A 20,135-nucleotide genomic window follows, 5' to 3' on the forward strand; every position below is an offset into this window, starting at 1 on the left:
CCTTGATTAGCTATTTTATTAAATTATAAAATAAAACTACATTAGGAGTTTAGTTACAACTGCGATAAGACTTTTAATTTATTTGGTTAGAACTTGACATTTTCTCATAACTGGGTCACATACAAATTTTTGACATATCCCTCTATTCATTTTTAAGTATATTTTAATCACATTTGGTACTATCTTCATAGAAACTTCCCACTTTCTATGTATGTCTTCTTAGTTGCATTTTAGGTATAATTTTCTAATGAATTAGGTTTTCTCTTATATTTTCTAAGTAGATATTCACGATTTCATGAAAAACCAAACTATGGGTTAGTAGATAGGGTCTATAAAGGCCATTAACTATATTTATTGATTCTGCCCTATCAGATATTGGGGAAATTTTACATTATACTGATATATGGCCAAGTGTTATAATTTTTCCATAAAAGTTCTATCTATAAAAATTCAAATTTTTAAGAAACAGATGAAGGAAAAAATGTGAAAATATTTGCCTGACAATTTAAAGTACTTCTGCATTTTACATCTAACATCTATCTCTATGACTATCTTTCCACAATTTCAGACACACAAATCAAAATGATTTCCAGATACTTACATTTGTATTGTGCCATACACAATCCCAATCAAACCTAGCAACACTTACCCTCCAACTTTCCTTTTTTTCATCTACACATTTTTCATTTAATGTCTGGTACCATCATCAAACTAGTTTTTCCAACCTTAACTCATCCAAATACCACTAAAATGACATATTTAAAAGGAAAGTCTGATCATATGGCTTCTTTAGTGGACATCTATAGTCCTCAACTGAGTCCAAATGCCTTAAAATGACTCATTATCTGGCATGATGGTTCCTTAGCCTCAGTGTTTTCACCTGATGGCCTGCCACATAAAAACACGTATTGCATGCAAACACACACATACACACCCAGACACAAGCACACAGGTCAGATCATGCACTTTCTCTAAGCTTCAGCCACACCAAAGGTGTCGCTCTGTGAACCCACCACCATCTTATCTGTGCCCCAAAATATTAATAACAGCAATTTTAACATTAGATCTACTATTTGTAATTGTTATTATTCGACTGATTTATCGAGCATATTTGAACATTTACTAAATGTCAGTTAAATTTAAGTCAGATTAAACTGCAAAAAATGAGAGGAGATTAATATTCTGAACCTGAATATAGAAAGTCAGATTTTAAACTCCAGCTGTGGGACTTTAGGAAAGCCACTTTGCACCTTAGAACTTTGAGTTCCTCATTTCTTCCTTGGAAACACACAAGAATTATTTAGAAAAAGTAGAATTCAATAGAGGATGTACAAATATTCAACCTCCCTAGTAATCAAATAAATGGAGTTCAAAACAATATTAAGAAGATAGTTTTCATTTATCATATTGAGAGAGATTTGTTACAACTATAACACTAAAGTTAGCACAGGTGTGTGAGAGGACATGCTCATGTACTGCATAGCCTCATGAATGGGATCGTCTTTCTGGAAAGTACGTTTAGAGATGAAGTGGGAGTTTTAAAAGTATTATACTGAATCAAATTCTATGAAACTATTTTAAATTTTAAAAAGCCAATATGCTGATAAAGATTTCTAAACAAAATAATCCACTGCCATAATATTTACAAGTAGTTAAAAATGAGAGCCATCTAAATAACAGCAATTTGTAGATAAATCATAGTTCATCCATAGAATACACTTTTATACAGCTATATAAATGATGTATTTAACAGTTGTTTAATATTGTGAAAAATATATTATATCATGCTGGGAATAAGATCAAAACTCATAATTAGTTATTTAGTAAGAAGGAAAAAATTCAGTAATATATTAATAGCTATATTTCTATGAACTGAAACAATGTTAGGGTCTCAATCTCCTTTTGTACATTCTGTATTTTCCAAATTTCTTACAACAAACGTGTTACAGACAGAGTGCTAAATAGAGAAGATGTTACTACTCTTAAGGCACTAGAACTTTTGGTTAAATGGAGCTTTGTTAAATATGGCGTAGGAAACAAAATCATAGTCTAGAGCATATCCAAGGACACAAGTTGAAAAATAGAAACTTTTTCATAAACATAAGATTGCAATGATTAACTCAACTTTATCCTAGGACTCAAAGATTTTCTGCAAATAGTGTTCAGAAGCAAGTGGACTACACATGGTTAAAAAAAAAATAGCCAAGAATACAAGTGAAAAAGGCACTGAAGCATGAGCTAGAAGAATAAGAAGTAGAAGCAAATTACAAAGACTACAGACATTTAAATTATTAGGTGCAGATTATAACTATTCACACTGTTTAAGAGATAAAAGATAAGCTTTAAATATCTGTGTCAAACAAAAAATCATTAAACAACCTAGCAGATTTGGATGAAAAGCAAATAAATCTTTAGGAAATGAAAAATTACATTTGCATACATTTGTAATGTAATATATACTTGCTGCATACATATAGACTTGCCAGTTTATATGTGCAAATAATTAAAATAGACAAAATTATTTGCATATATACATAAATGTAATAGATATATATATAGTTACCAGTTAGAAACAAGAATATAAAAACTATTTTGATATATGAATTGGTAATTATCTCTTTGTCCTGTGTTTTAATCTTCTTTAGGAACATTACTTAGATATATGGTAGACCTGACTCTTGGCTGCAAATCTCTTAATCTCTCTTTCAGTTTATTTTACCAATTGTTTATTAATTCTCTGTTCAGCACCATGTAATCCGCTATTAAAAATTATCCATTTAATTTTTAATTCCTGGTAAAAATTGGGGGGAAATTAAATGATTAAATAATTAAGTAACATCTCAAGGTGCTTTCTGGGTAAGCAAGATATACACCATGGAAATCCTGCCCAAAAATAGAGCTGCATTCCCACTGCTTGTGATAGATGTACTTGTGTTCCCAATAATTCACTACGTCTATTCTTGAGAGAATTAGACTTGTCATCCCACTGACATCCCACTGACATCCCACTTGGCCATGTGACTTGCTTTGTTCAAAGGAATGTGAGTGGTATTAACATGTATCACCCTCCTGTGGAAGCTACAAGAGCCATTGAGTGATCTCACTAATGTACTTTTCCCTCTATTACCAGCTAAATTACTATGTGAGTGAGAAATCAACCTTTTTATTTTGAGTCACTAAGATTTGGGGGTTGTGTGTTACTGCAGAATAATCTAATAAGTGCCTGCTGTCACACACTCTCCCTTTCCTCCAGATGAGTGTCCTTATTAGATCATCCACTCTTCAGATGTTTGTTTGCTTTTGCTCCTCTGGTTCTTTTTCTTTATAAAATGATAAAATGTAGTAATATTAGCTACTACAGTTTTAAGTTATTCTTTAAAAACCAACATCCTTAAAAAAGTATGTTTCACATACAAGAAAGTTTTACAAATTGTTCCATTTCATAATTTCCAAAGGTAAAATAAGTCTAAGAAATTTTATCAAACTTCCAATACAATAATCAAGTATCATGGTCATTTTTTCCTGATAGCATAGTATGTATCAGACTCTCTGCTATATGATGAGGATTCAATAGCGAAGGAAAAGTAGTCATGGTCTGACCTCATGGATCTTCCCATTTTTGAGGAAGACAGAAATGAATCAAATATTCATACACAAAAAATTATGAATATGAGAAGAGATGTGAAAATGAGAGGCATGTGTATCACATGTACATATGACAGAGGAATTGAATTTCACAGGATAGTCAGCTGTAATCTTAAGGATAAGTGGCAATTAGGTAGAAGGAAGTGGTAAAAACATTCTAGGAAAAGAAAGTAGCATAAAAATACCATGTATGGGCTGGAAAAAGAGTGATAAGTGGGAGAAACTGAAGTAATACTACTGTATTTGAACCAAGTAATAAGGGTGAACTGGGAAGAATATGAGACTGTAGAAGCAGATGTGCCTATTCAAGGGACCTTGCAGGATATGTGGTGGGGGATCTTTGGTCCTTTCACCCCTGTTAAAATTCATGCAGATATAGAGGGGAATTGATCATACTTATGTTAAGATAAATAAGAACATGCCTATCAAAATGTAGATAATGTATTAGAGAGCAATTGCAGGTAGACCAGTTCTGCCAGTCACTGTGAGTTCATGCCAGACATGATGATAGCTTGTACTAGATTGTTGGTGGAGCAATGAAGAGAATAAACTGAAAATACATTTAGTATGTGGAATAGTTCTTGTTCATCCATTAAATATGAGAGTTGAAATAGAGGAGTCAAGAAAACTCATAGGTTTCCAAACCAAGAATACTAGTATAGTAGTTGCAGGAAAAATTGAGAGTGGACTGAAGGAGATCATTAGGTTGATAAGACATACATAAGGTCCTCCATATCTGCAAGTTTTGATTCCTGCAGGCTTAGTTACCTGTGGTCAACTGTAGTCTGAAAAGATTAAATGGCAAATTCCAGATCTAGACAATTCATAAGTTTTAAGTTGTAGGCTGTTCTAAGTAGCATGATGAAATCTCATGCTCTCTTGCCCCAGATGTGAATAATCCCTTTGTCCAGCATATCCATGCTGTGTATGCTACCTGTCTTTTAGTCACTTAGTAGCCAGCTCAGTTATCAGATTGCAAAATTGTAGTATATATAGGGTTTGGTACAATCTGTGGTTTCAGGCATTCACTATGGGTCTTGGAACACATCTCCCATGGTGAAGCGGGGGCTACTGTATTTTAAGTTTAAAGTATTTTTGAGTATAAGAGGATACGTCAAAAAGAGGTAAGATAAGGCTGTGTAAAACTGCTTATAAGATAGCTTTTTACAATTATTTTGACTTTTCTTTTTTTTCTTTATTATTATTAACTTTAAGTTTTAGGGTTAAAACTTAAAGAGAACAAAGAGAACACATGGACACAGGAAGGGGAACATCACACACCGGGGACAGTTGTGGGGTAGGGGGAGGGGAGAGGGATAGCATTAGGAGATATACCTAATGCTAAATGACGAGTTAATGGGTGCAGCACACCAACATGGCACATGTATTTTGACTTTTCAAAGGGAACCCAGAGTGATTAAAGGCAACATTTTGAATAGAACTTAAATTTTAAGCTACTGATAAACAAAAACACCACCATATCACTCCAGGGACACAAACTGGAGAGGTTTATTGTATTTAACATATTGGATTATGGTATATAAGAAAAAAAGTATTTGCAAATTTACCTTTCATTGATTTTTTCTGTTATTTTGTTAATATCAATCTCAAGTTTTTTATTGTCTTCCGTCAGTTTTGTACATGCCAAAGAAATAGCTGAAAAATCTTTTGCAACATCAGAAAGCTCAATATCCCATGTTTTTTTCTTTAAGAAAAGAATAAAAGAATCATTCATACATGTCTAATTATCAAAAGGCAAAACGTATAATAATGAAATCACTTTTAGATATATGAGTTAATATTTGGAAATAGAGAATGGCGTTCTAAGTGGGAAGTAGGAAAAAATCAACTTACTGCAGCATAAAAATTATTAACTGCTTCCAGATACTGATTTTCATGACTTTTTTGCTTCCATGTTAGTTGGTCATAAACTCTTCTCAAGTCTTCCAGCTAAGAAAGAAGATATACAGAATAAAGTGAATTGTATAGCTTTTCATCCTTCCATAAGGTAAAAAATAAATTAATCATGATAAAGTAGAATTTGTTTCAGTTACATAAAAATTGGAAAACAATAGAAAATTCGGAATCATAATTCATCACATCAACAAGTTAAAGGAGAAAATAAGCATGCTAACACTTTGCAAAACAGTCATTTAATAAATTCACTATCTAGTTTTCATATCTTAAAAAAACTAGTACAAGAAAAAAATTATTCAAATATAACATCAAGAAACAATAGCAAATACCAAAATGAATTATAAAATACTGAATATATATCCTCATTAGACTCAAGAATAAGATCATATTATCTTTTATCACATTATTAATCATGCTTTAGGAAAGACTAGGTAAACACAATTACATAACAAAATCAAATATTACTATTATAATACTGAAAATGAATAGGTAATATATCTTCAACTTTAGATAACATGATTAAATACCTAGAAAAACAGAAGAATTCTATTTAAAACAACAATAAACAATTTTGGTAAAATGGCCGGATATAAGGATTAGGAAATGAATAGCTTTTATCTATAAGAGTAATAATCTGTTTTTAAAATATAGAAGAAATAATTTTAAAGTTTTCTCAAAAATATAAATTATTTGGGAAAAAATTTGACAAAAAGAAGAGGACCTATATAAAGTAAACAAAAACTCTTATTAAAAACCCTAAATCAAGTTTCACATGAAAAGGATGATTTGTTACAAAATGGTTTAATAGACTATAATGTGTGTTCTCCCAACATTAGTGTAAAAATAGAGCAAAATGGAGTAGTCTTTTTTGAACTGCATTAAATGAAGTTCACATGGAAAAAAGGTATCTGAGACTAGCCAAAAGGTATCTGAAAAATAAAATATTGGAAACTTGCTACCAGATACTAAAACATCCTATAATACTTCTATATTAAGGAAACATTTATTTTCCTAATCATAGTAAAAATCAGAGGGAAAAATTAAAGGCTAGAAATAAATCCGAATCAATATTTTTAGAAAATGATATCTGAATTCAGTGAGAGAGAAGTTGTTTAATTAATGGTACTGAAATAATGTGAAACGTCTGTTTAAAAAAATTCAAAGTGGTCTCTATACCTCATATCTAACTCATATAATAACAAAAGTAACGTTTCAGATGAATAAAAATCTAAATGCAAACACAGAACATGTTCAAATTAGAGTAATCAATAAGATTTCATTTGCATAATCTTGGGCTAAAGGAGTGTCACCTTGCCGAGTAAACCAAGACATCTGTTGATGGGTTTGACAGCACATTTCATAAAAGTACGTGTCAAAAAACACCACCATAAACAAAATGTAAATTAAATAAGAAGACCATGAAAAAAATGTAAAATAAAAAGCCAACATTCCCAGATTATGTCCTTGCAGAGACATCAATGAAAATAGTGAAGCAGGAGTCTCTGAAAACTCCCTCCTATATAAATGTAATAAAAAAAACTGGCAAAAAAAGGTCAAATCAGCCTTGTCAACACTCGAAATTAGCCAAAGGCTTGCAACAATCTAGGGAGCACTGATTTAATAAAAACAGTCTAAACTTAGTGAGAAGAGTGCGCTTTGTGGTGTTTCACCTGCTAGTCCTATCACTTCAGCTCCACAGAAGCCTCAAAGAATAATTTATTGTTAAAAGCAGCCTTCTGGCAGCCACCAGAGAGAGCAGAATCAGGCTAGAATGTATTCAAAGCCTTGTTCTCAAAAAAATTGTCTTTATTTGACCTGTCTGGTGGTTTTTATGGAAACCTCCACTTGCAAGGATGTCTGCATTTGATTTGATGCAGAGTTCATCAGCACAAAAACTCTCTCCCAGAAAAGCTTTTTCCCCAGAGCATCGTTGTCCAAAAAAATTACAGGCAATTGATTAACTCTGTGGCCACCTGAGATAGTGGCTAAAAATTGGAACAAACAGTAGATGAACTAACAAACTAAAAAGGGAAAGCTGGTGGAATTACATCCATAGTACTTTGTAAAGCTCCAACATACTCCTGGGAATCTAGAAGCCTGCAAATATCCAGGGATGTGTGAAAGACCAGGGTATTCACATGTTCTGGAAATACCTGAGAAGCCATTTAACCTCTCACCTCCTGCTGATCTTGAGGCTCTATGAAAGCAGGAAACAACAACAATAACAAAAACTAAGGCAACGTTGGCAACTGCCTGGTTGTTTGTTAAAGGTGAACCTAAGCAAGCACACAGAACTTTTCTGCAAAGACCGAGATAAATTTTTTTCAGATTTTAAGGATTATTATCCAATGATTAACAGACCCTCAGCTGAGAAGAGACTTCAGGGGCTGCACATGAGAAAGACAACAGACTTTACTGAATTAAGTTAGAAAGTTCCCTAAACAAAACAAAACAACAAAAATTACTACTTCAGCAAACAGCAACAGGAACAAATCCTGAGGATAAGTGAAAATATGATATCCAGTATAAATACATTATATTTAAAATGTTCAGTTTTCAACAACAACTAAAAGTGAGACATTCAAAGAATTAAGAAAGTATAGACTATGCAGAATAAAAAATTAGTCAATAGAAATTGTCTCAGGGGAAAATTAGACATTTTATTTATTAATCCAATTGGAAATTTGAAATATGTTCAAGGATCTAAAGGACTAAAACAAAGCATTAAAATAATGTTTTAGCAAATAGAAACTATTAATAAAGTGATATAAATTATTTTAAAAACTCAAATATAAATTTGACAGTTGAAAAGTACAATAATTGAACTAAAAAATTTTTGCTATCTGCACTCAACAGCATATTTGAGTAGGCAGAAGAAAGAATCATCAAATCTGAAGATGAGTCAACTGAGATTATCTAGACTGAAGAACAGAAAAAAAAAAGAAAAATGAACAGAGCTTCATAGTTGTGTGACAGTCCATGAAGTATACCAATATACATAAAAAAGTAAAAGTAGTCAAAGAAGAAAAGAGAGGGGGGAGGCAAAAAGTATATTCAAATAAATAATGGCTGAAAACTTCCAAAATTTGATTTAAAATACATTAATTTACACATTGAGGAAGCCCAAGAAATTCCATTTGTAAAAACTCAAAGATATATACTCGAGATACATCACAATCAAACTGTCAAAAGTCAAAGACAAAGAGACACTCCTGGAAGCAGCAAGAGAAAAGTGACACTTCACATGTCAAGGATCTTCAATATGATTAACAGACAATTTTTCAGTCAAAACAATGGGAAACAGAAGGTATATACTAGCATATACAAAATACAGAAAGAAAAGTACCAAGAATCCTATACCAAGCAAAACTATAACTTAAAAACAATAGAGATATTAGGACATTCCCAGATAATCAAATATCGGGATAAATCTGTTCTATAAAAAATACTCAAGGGAATTATTCAAATTGAGATGAAAGAATGCTAGACAGTAACTTGAATCCACAGAAGAAATAAAGACAATCAGTAATCATAACTTTATAGGTATATTAAAAATGTATAAACGTATTATTTTGTAACCCTTTTTCATTGCCTAATTTAAAAGACAATTGCATAAAGCAGTAATCGTAAATTTCTGTTGATAGTCACACAATGTATAAAGATATAATTTATACAATAGCAAGACAAATAAAGGAAGAAAGAAAATATAGAGGAGAAAGAAATGTGTATACTATTGAAATTGTTAGTATTAATAAAAAATAATTTTTCTGTAAATTAAATTGTGAATTCCACTCCCAGGGCAATTGCTAGGAAAATAGTTCAAAAATACATAGTCAAATCAATTACAAAGTAATTAAAGTGTTATACAAAAGAAGGCAGTAATGAAGGAATAGAGAAAATATAAAGACATAAGACACAGAGAGAATAAGTAGCAGAATGGCAAATACAAATCCTACCTTATCAGTAATTACATTAAATGTAAATAAATTAAACCCTCTAATTAAAGTATAGAGATTGACGGAATGAATTTGAAAGAAATGGTCCTATCATATACTGTTCACAAAAGACACATGGGAGATCAAAGACACAAATATGTTGAAAGTAAAGGCTGGGAAAAGAAATTCCATGCAAACAGTAACCATGTTAAAGTCCATGCAAACACTAGCCATGTTAGAGCTGAAGTGACTAGATTAATATCAGACAAAATAGACTTTAGAATAAAAATTGCTAGAACAAACAAAGAATGACATTTTATAATAACAGAAGGGTCAATTAATCAAGACATAACAATCATGAATATGAATCCACCCAACAACAAAGCTTCAAGATACATGAAACAAAAACTGACAGAACTAAAGAGAGAAATAGAAAATTTAACAAAAATAGAGACTTTGATACTGCATGACTGAAGTCGTGCAAAGTGCCTTCTCCAGACATATTGGAATGAAATTATAAATCAATAACAGAAAGAAATAACAGAAGGAAATTCAAAACATATGGACATTAAACAATATGTTCCTTGATAACCAACAAGTATAAGAATTCTCAAGAATGATTAGAAAATATTTTGAGATGAATGAGAATGAATGTACAACATATTGAAACTTACTGGATGAAGTTAGAGCAGTGCTTTAAAGGAAATTTCTAGCTCTAATTGTCCACATTAAAGAAGAAGTTCTTATGTCAGTAACCTAACTTTACATCTAAAAGAATTAGAAAAAGAGCTAACTAAACCCAAAGCAAGTAAAAGAATGAAAATTAATTTTAAAAAAACTACAGTGAGAAAAATATGAATTCTAATACACGCAAAAAGTGGAGAGAATCAACAAAACCAAAAGTTTGTTCTTTGGAAAGTTCAAGAAATTTGATAAAATACTACATACACTGACCAAGAAAAAAGATAGAAGACTCAAATTACTAAAATCAGAAATTCAAGAGGGAGTATTGCTATGAACCTTCAAAAAGTGATTATAAGAGAATACTATAAAACATTTTATGCCAACAAATTAGATAACATGAAATGAATAAATTCTCAAAAATACACCACCTAACAAAACTTACTCAAGAAGAAACAGAAAATCTGAATAAATCTGTAACAAGCAAATAAAATGAATTAATAATCAAAAACTTCTCACAAAGATAAGCCAGAACCAAATTGCTTTACTGGTGAATACTACTAGATGTTAAAAGATGAATCAACATGAGTCTTTCACAAAATCTTCCAAAAAATAGAAAAGAAATATACACTTACCAGCTTATTCTATGAGGCAGTGTCACTGTGATAGCATATCCTGACAAGACATCACAAGAAATGAAAAGTACAGACTGATACCTCTTGTGAATTTAGACACAAAAACCCTTAAGAAAATAGTTGCGGAATCCATAAACATATAGAAAGGATTATAGACCATGATGAAGTGAGATTCATCTAGAAATGCAAGGCTGGTTCTACATGTAAAAATCAGTACATGTAATAAACACCATATTAATATAGTGTTTAATATTAATAAAGGACCAAAGCCATTTCCATTATTTCAATGAATGTAGAAAAATCATTTGAAATATTTCTATACCCTTTTGTAATAAAAAAATTCAGTAAACTAACAATAAAGGGAAATTTTCTTATCCTGATAAAAATGTACCTGTGAAAGCCAACTTCATACTTGACGAAAAATGGATCATTCCACTAATATCAGAAAGGATGGGATATTTGCTCTTATTGTCTTTTTTTAACATTGTATTTGATGGTCTAACTAAAGTAATTAGGCAAAAAAAAATAATAAAAATAAAAAATAAACATTTCCAGACTGAGAAGAAAGAAGTAAACATCTGTATTTGCAGATAAAATGATTTGTGTAGAGAAAGTCCTAAATAATCTATTTTTAAAAACTATAGAGCCTAATGAACAATTTTGCAACTTGCAGGATACAAAGACAACACACAAACATTGGTGGTATTTCTACACACTAGCAATGAGCAATATAAAAATGTAATTAAGACAATTTTATTTACAATAGTGTCAAAATGAATAAAAATTTAGGAACAAATTTTACTAAACAGAGCAAGATTTGTACACTGAAAATTACAACACATAGTTAAAAGGAATTAAATAGGCCTAAATGAAAATATATCTGTAACCATGGATTTAAACACTTAATATTATTAAGATGACAATGCTCTCCTCATTGATTTACCAAACTCCAGTAATCAAGACATTGTAGTACTGGCATAAGGAAAGACATATAAATCAATGGAATAAAACTGAGAATGTAGAAATTAACCCATACTACATTAATTACCAATTGATTTTAACAACAATGTGATCCCATTTATAGGTAATGTCCAGAATACAGAACCACCGAGGCAGAAAGCAGATTGGTGGTTGCTAGGAGCTAGAGAATGGAGGAATAGAGAATGACTGCTTAATGAGTATTAAGTCTCTTTGGGGGATGATTAAAATAGACTGGAATTAGATAGTGGTGACAGTTGCACAACTTTATGAAAAAAACTAAAAAACGACTGAATTGTATACATTAAAATGGTAAATTTTGCAGGAAAAAAAAAAACAATGTCTAGACAATTCAATGAGATAAAATAGTGTTTTCAAAGAATGCTGCTGAAAATACTGAATATCCACGTACAAACAAATGAATTTGAACTTCTACTTCATACCATACACAAAAATTAACTAAACTTGGATTAAAAAATATAAATGTAATAGTTAAAACCATACAAATCTTAGAAGAAAACATAGATATAAGTCTTTGAGACTTTGGATTAAGCAATGGTTTCTCAGATATGATACTTAAAGCATAGGCAACCAAAGATAAAATAGATAAATAAGACTCCACCAAAATTACAAACTTTTAGTTTTTAAACTTTTTAATATCTTCTGCTTCAAGAATACTAACAAGAAAGTGAAAAGACATGACATGGAGTGGGAGAAAATATTTTCAAACAATCTATCTGATGAGGGTCTAATATCCAGACTACAGAAAGAATACTTACAACTCAATAAAAAGTGAAAAAGAACGGAATATAAAATGGACAAAAGATTTGAATAGACATTTCTCCAAAGAAGATATACAAATGACAAACACAGGAAAAGCCATTTTCCATTATTAGAGACTATGGAAATGCAAATCAAAATCACAATGAGATGCCGCTATATATCCACTAAGGATGGCTTTATTTAAAAAGGGGTAAAAAAAAAAAAAAAGGACAGATAATACTGATTGTTGCTGAGAATGTGTTAGAATTGAAACCCTTATAAATCGCTATGGTAATATAAAATATTGTAGTCACTTCGGAAAATAGTTCTGTAGTTCCTCAAAATGTTAAACATAGAACTATCACATGACCTGGCAATTCCACTCCTAGATATATAACCAAGGATAATGAAACACATTATGCAAAAATTGTAGTGAATGTTTAAGAGTGGCTTTATTCTTAAGAGTCAAAAAAAGTGGGAACAGCCAAAAGTCCATCTACTAAAGAATGGATAAACAAATGTAATGTACTTAGAAAATGGAAACTACTCAGTCATAAAAAGGAGTAAAATACTGACACTCTACAACATAAACGACCCTTGAAAACCAGGGTCTATTATCTAGCCTCAGGTAGCTCAGATGCATAAAATTATTTTATATTTTACATACCAAACAATTGTCAATCTCTAGAAGTAGGTTTACAAAGTATTTTTCAATGGAAAAAAAATGAAAAAATATACATGAAAATTCAGTGCCTAAGGGTCAAAATTAACGATTTGCACCACTATGCCTTTGATAAACGCTTGTGGAAGGCTTACTAAATGAAGTTATGAGACAGTCATGAGCACACCTTAAGCATTGCATGTGTAATTCTTGCAATCTGCAACTTTTGGATAAGTACAATTACTTTAGCCCTGGCCTAAGTAATAGGATCCATGGAATCACTAGTATTATGTCCTTATTCCTTTCCTAATATAAATGATAATAAATGTACAACTTCAAAAATATTAATCATTGGAATATCTAAAATCAAATAGTATGCCATTAATGGAAATCTTTGCATTAAAAACAAAATTTGAATGGCTAATAAGAAAAAAATGTATTTACTTTGCTATCAGGCAGGAACATGAAAATTAATGTAACCCTTTTTTACCCAACAATTAGGTTGGTATAATTTAAAAATACCAACCATTCCGGGAAAAATGAGAGAAATCATACATTTCTATTGCTCCTAATATATAAATATATGTGCATATGTATACATATGTTTTAGAAAATATTTCAGAAATATTTATTTTGAAAAACATACTTAGTTCTAATCCAATAATTCAACTTTTGAGAAGCTATCCCATAGAAAGAACCAATTCATAACAACAAATATAAAGTTATTCATTTTAATATTGTTTGCAGTAGTTAATAACTATTTTCAATCTGAATTTATTTAAAAGTTAAATAATTGAATACATTGTCATTGAGGTGAATAATGTTTACTGGTCAGTAAACCTGTATTTCATGTTCCTTCTAATGGGCTTTCTTGGGTAGCAAAGCCTAGGAAAATAAAAAGAACAGAAAGGAAGGTAGGGATACTAAGAGGAAAGGAAGTGAAGGGGAAGGGGAAGGGAAGAAGGGAGGGATTTCCAGTTTTACTTGGAGGAAGGCTAGGAAAGGGGAGGGCAGGGGGGAAGGGAGGGGAGGGGAGGGGAGAGGAGGGAAGCTGTAGCTTCTATGGTCAATCTGGGAAACATTTTTGCATGTCCAACCCAGAGTTTTTTCTGCCAGCTTTGCAAATTTGTTAGTCTCTAAATTTTTTCTGCCTAAAATAGAGGGATTTCTGTTTTCTGCACTGTGCCCTGATTGATATTATGACATGTTCCTAGTATGTAATATTTGTTTACTGCTTAAAAGAGTGCATTAGATTCATATCTAATAGCCTTGATATATATCCACAAGATATTTTTAAGTAAAAGAGCAAGATTACTAAATGTAAACTGGGCAACAGAGCAAGACCCTGTTTCTAAAGTAAGTAAGTAAATAAATAAATAGATAAATAAATAAATAAATAAATAAACGACAATATTAGATGGTACTGTGAATCTCAAGCTGGACTTCTTAGACATGATGTTAGGCATGGAAAAATACATAACTCTTTGGGAAAACTTTTTTGCATTGTCTACTAAAGCTGAACATGTGCATTCTTTGGCCCAGAAATTCACAAAATAAATGAACGTTTCATTTTAATAAATAAATGCATTTCAGTGTATATTTCAAATGTTGTGGCCTGAAAAGCTGGAAGGTTTGAATTGTCATAAACTGAAATAGGGAAGAATGCAGGTTATAGAGTGGTTCCACATCTGAAGTACAATTTTAGGACAGTTAAACTTGAGATACTTACTAGATATCTAAGTGGAGATTCAGAGTTGGCAGTTGGATATATAAGATTTGTTATAAAAGACCAAGCACTGGGGTTCTCAAATGTTCGGAGTTTGAGGAGATATAAAGAAACCAGTAGAGGGAACTGAGAACAAGAATCCAGAAAAATAGCAAAAACCATGAAAAATGTGTTCTGGAAGCCAAAAGAAAAAGGTTTCCAAGGCTAAGGGTAAAATCAACTTGGTTAAGTGGCATGTGTAAGTTAATAAAGATGAGGACAAAAGAATAATGATTCGATTTAGCAAAATGGAAATCACTGGTGACCTAAGGCTTAATGGTGATGGTAAAAAGAAAATTGGGGTGTGTTTAAGAAAGGATGAGCGATATAATGGTCAAGTAAGATTTATTCCAACAATTCAAGGTTCAAATTAGAAAATCCATTAATTTAATATACTGTATTATAGATAATGAGAGAAATATTACATGAGCTTCTCCCTAGAGGCAGAAAAGATTCTTGAGAAAATTCAATATCCATTCCCAATTTAAAAAACTACTCAATACATTGAAACTGACAATACTTTACAACATGATAAAATGTATATTGAATCTTAAAGCCAGCATCATATTTAAGGGAATAAAAAAACTAGTAGCAATCCCATTAAGAGCGGGGCATAGCAAGGATGCCACTTATTTCCACTACTATTTAACATTGTATTAAAAGTATTAACCAATGTAATCAGATAAAAAATAATGATTAAAGGCATAAGAATTAATAAAAATTAGTATCTCTAATTGCAGATGAAATAATAGTATTCCTGGAAAACCTCAGATAAACAATGATAAGTAACACAAATAATTTTAAAAATTAGTAAATTAGTGCAGTAAAAATTATCATTATTTACTTCATAAACCAAAACTAGTTAGAAGAATTAATAAAAGAGAAATCCTCAACTAGAAGTACAAAACAATAATTTACGAATACACTTTTCAAAATCTTGCAAATTCTATATGAGGAAACCTTTTAAAAATGCTCCTGACACAAAATGTAATTGAACAATTGGAATAGTATCATCTTATTGACTTAAAATAATGCCTATTTACTATCTCATGTTTCTATAAGTCAGAATGCTGGTGAGCTAGGTCAGTACTCTGCTTAGAGTCTCACAAGCTGTAATGAAGGTTTCAGTTGGCCTGGGCTCTCCTTTAGAGGCTCTGGGGGATAACCCATTTCTAACCTCATTAAGGTTGTAATCTCATTACAGTTCCAGGGAGAATGTATTATGTTTTCACAGTTTATATGTGGCCCCCTCCATCTTCAAGTCAGCAATGACTGGCTGAGCGCTTCTCATGCTTTGGAACTCTTTGACTCTACATTTCTCTGACTTGTTCTGCTCTCAGCCAAAAGAAAGTTATGCTTTCAAAGACTCATGTAATTACCATTACAATCCAGGATAATCTCCCAATCTAATGGCACTGATTATAAACACAATTACAACTACAAAATCCTTCTGCCCATGTAACCTTGCATATTTACAAGCATGACATGAAGGGCACAAATTATGAGAATCCAGATTCTGTATACCACACTGCACTGCCTGGGCCCATGATCCACATCCCGCCCATATGCAAAATACATTCACCTCCTCTGAGGGTGCCCACAAATCTCCAACCAAAGCCCAAACTTGCATCTAAATGTTATTATCCCTAATGTCCAAAATCTCATCATCTAAATCAAGTACAGATGAAACTATATAGGTTTGATATATCCTGGGGTAAAATGTCTTCTTTTTTTGGACCTTTGAAACTAAAGAAAGAAATTATGACTTTCCAATGATCCTAAAATACATACATATATATATATATACACACATACATATATACACATACACATACATACATATACATATATATACACATACACATACATACATATATATATATATATATATTTACTTCATGAGAAAGAAGCCAAGTTTATCATTTTTTAAAAAGATAATCACTTCTCTATTTTTGGCTACACTGAAATAGTTGAGGAGTAACACCCTTAAATTTCCTTGATGCCCTCTTGTTTAAGGAGCCTATAGATCCACCCCTCTAAAAGTAACTTCAATTAAAATTGATTGAATAATATTTTTATATTATGCCTAAACATAAAACTAAAATTTTAGCATTTATATATAGAATATAGGCTTTATTCTATCATATACAAAACCAACACAGCAGCTAGAAAATGATTGAATTTACCACCTTCTAGCATTTATCCTTTAGAGAATATTACTATTAGCAACCAATACTGACAGTATTTAATACACAGAAGTTACCTCTAAATGTGGACTGTGAAGTACAAGAAATCTGCTGGACAATATGGAAAGATAATATATATAAAATTAAAATGGATAGATTCATCTAAGAGTTAATCATAAAGCATCAAATGTATACAAAATCACAGTGATTTTAAATATGTGCTATTTATAATGAGAGTAAGTTTTCTTAGTTCTCCATTTCACTGAAATCAATTATAAAACTTCCAAAATCTATCTCTTTTACAATATAATAATTATTAAAGACAAAAACAATTTTTATCTTAAAAAATAAATAATTTAAATTGTAAATTATATTGAAGGAAAGATACCTCTAGATTTAAACAATATAATCACCAAGAGTTATTATGTAGTTTTGGTTATGTTTAAAGTAATGTTCAAAACTTATTTTATATTCAAGGAAACAATGCCAATACCAACATCTAAATTATACAATTAAAGGGTGAACACAGTACAAAATTGTGAACCAGTTGCCATACAAGATCCAATAGACAATGTGACAAGTCTCACAACCCCACAGAATTAATGATATGAAATTCAATTCATAAAGATGTCTTCTTAAAAGTGAATTGAAAAAGGGTAAAGTTAAGGTTTTAAGAATTTTGGAAAATGTGAAAATACTGGCAAATTATTTAAGCTTTGGCAGAATGCTAAGGTGTATCATTTCTACCTGTGCTTCTTGTACTACTGTATAATTCAACTTTCATTATTTGTTATCACAATACCATTTTGCTTAAAATGAATAGTTATGTTCAATTAAAAAGTTTTAGAGATATTTATTACAGCTTCTTTTGTAATACTTAAAAATTAAAACACACTTAATATCCAATGACAAGGGTTTAAGAAACTCTAAAGAGAGAGAGAGAGCAAGATGGCCAACTAGGTGCAGATAAGTGGAACAGCTCCCATGGAGGGACTGAGACTACTGGTGTGCTTTTAACAGATCTTCAGAGGGAAGGCACCAAGAGTGGACACAGAAGCTGGGTTGAAGGGGGAGAAAGCTGGGAACCCTGCAAAGGCTATTGCATATGGGGGCTCATTTTTTTTTATTATTATACTTTAAGTTTTAGGGTACATGTGCACAATGTGCAGGTTAGTTACATATGTATACATGTGCCATGCTGGTGTGCTGCACCCATTAACTCGTCATTTAGCATTAGGTATATCTCTTAATGTTATCCCTCCCCCCTCCCCCACCCCACAACAGTCCCCAGAGTGTGTTGTTCCCCTTCCTGTGTCCAGGTGTTCTCATTGTTCAATTCCCACCTATGAGTGAGAATATGTGGTGTTTGGTTTTTTGTCCTTGCGATAGTTTACTGAGAATGATGATCTCCAATTTCATCCATGTCCCTACAAAGGACATGAACTCATCCTTTTTTATGGCTGCATAGTATTCCATGGTGTATATGTGCCACATTTTCTTAATACAGTCTATCACTGTTGGACATTTGGGTTGGTTCCAAGTCTTTGCTATTGTGAATAGTGCTGCAATAAACATACGTGTGCATGTGTCTTTATAACAGCATGATTTATAGTCTTTTGGGTATATACCCAGTAATGGGATGGCTGGGTCAAATGGTATTTCTAGTTTTAGATCCTTGAAGAATCACCACATTGACTTCCACAATGGTTGAACTAGTTTACAGTCCCACCAACAGTGTAAAAGTGTTCCTATTTCTCCACATCCTCCCCAGCACCTGTTGTTTCCTGACTTTTTAATGATTACCATTCTAACCGGTGTGAGATGGTATCTCACTGTGGTTTTGATTTGCATTTCTCTGATGGCCAGTGATGGTGAGCATTTTTTCATGTGTTTTTTGGCTGCATAAATGTCTTCTTTTGAACCACAACAGTTCCGGAGGAATGGGTGAGTGAAACTGGCTAGGAGCAACTTGCTCTTGCCACGGGCCTCTGAAACCCCGGCAGGAAGGGACCCCTCGACCACCATGGACACTTGAGGTGGCACGGAGAGCCTCCTCGAGAAGTGGTAAGGGCAGCAAGCCAGCTGATGTGGAGCCCAGAGGGTTTGGTGTGAGAGCATCTGTAGTGCAGCACAGCTAGGGGTGGCCATACCTCTGGGCTCGACTTGCTCCTGTAAGAGACTTTAGACCTAGGGGAACTGTTGGACCTGATCTCTGCAAGCCGGTCCTGCACATCAGATGAGACTAGTCTGACCTGTGCACTCCTTGGTCTGGTGGCCTCTCCCGGGTCCCCAGTCCGGCCATACCTGCTTATAGGGCAGTCTCAACTGGGGCCCACACCATAGCTTCTGCATCGGTAAACCATACCTAAGAAATAGAGAGCTCCAGTAAGATGGCCCCTGTGGCCACACACCAGCCCACATGCTCTCTCTCCATACTTCAGCTTTCCCTGGGCTCATGGCAAGTCACCACATCACTACCCTGGCACATGTCTGCATGGGAGAGTTTTTGCTTTACTTGCCCTGCCAGCACATGGGAGTGCAACTGGACCCTCAACATCCCTGCTGATGGCCATTGCAGAGAGCCTCGGAGGGCCCAGAGCCAGCAAACCCCGCTCCCCGCCGGTGTCTACCCCTTGTGTTAATACTGTGCAGAGAACAGGGGATCCTCCCACACCCTGAGTGATCACTCCTGCTTGCAGGGCACAGAGAAGGCACCCAGACCTGCCAGCACTCTGGACCCAAGCCAACACAAGCCACCACCACCTCCAAGGCAACCACACACAGAGTCTCCAGCAGGGGCCTCCTTCCCCCACCCCCCCAACAAGCTGCATTGCCTCTGCCACTGTGGTGAAAGCTGGCAGGGAGGCAGACACCCCTGCATCCACTAGCACTCTGCTGCAGCTGCTGCACCTTTGCTTCCCCAGCGCAGGCCAAACCTCAAGGAGCCAAGAACAAAGTCAGGGCCCAATA

General features: G+C 33.0%; 1 protein-coding gene across 7 annotated transcripts in view; it reads right to left on the reverse strand.

The window, feature by feature from the left end:
* CCDC178 (coiled-coil domain containing 178) overlaps nt 1-20,135 on the reverse strand; it is a 516,828-nt gene that overhangs the window by 334,698 nt on the left and 161,995 nt on the right. For all 7 annotated transcript variants that reach the window (XM_054537776.2, XM_054537781.2, XM_054537780.2 and 4 more), the window contains 2 exons: nt 5,500-5,595; nt 5,214-5,350 (listed from right to left, as the gene is read on the reverse strand). In XM_054537776.2, the coding sequence (XP_054393751.1) occupies nt 5,214-5,350; nt 5,500-5,595 (233 nt within the window). The remainder of the gene's footprint in view (nt 1-5,213; nt 5,351-5,499; nt 5,596-20,135) is intronic.

Source organism: Pongo abelii, chromosome 17 (assembly GCF_028885655.2).
Source record: "Pongo abelii isolate AG06213 chromosome 17, NHGRI_mPonAbe1-v2.0_pri, whole genome shotgun sequence".
Classification (NCBI taxonomy): domain Eukaryota; kingdom Metazoa; phylum Chordata; class Mammalia; order Primates; family Hominidae; genus Pongo; species Pongo abelii.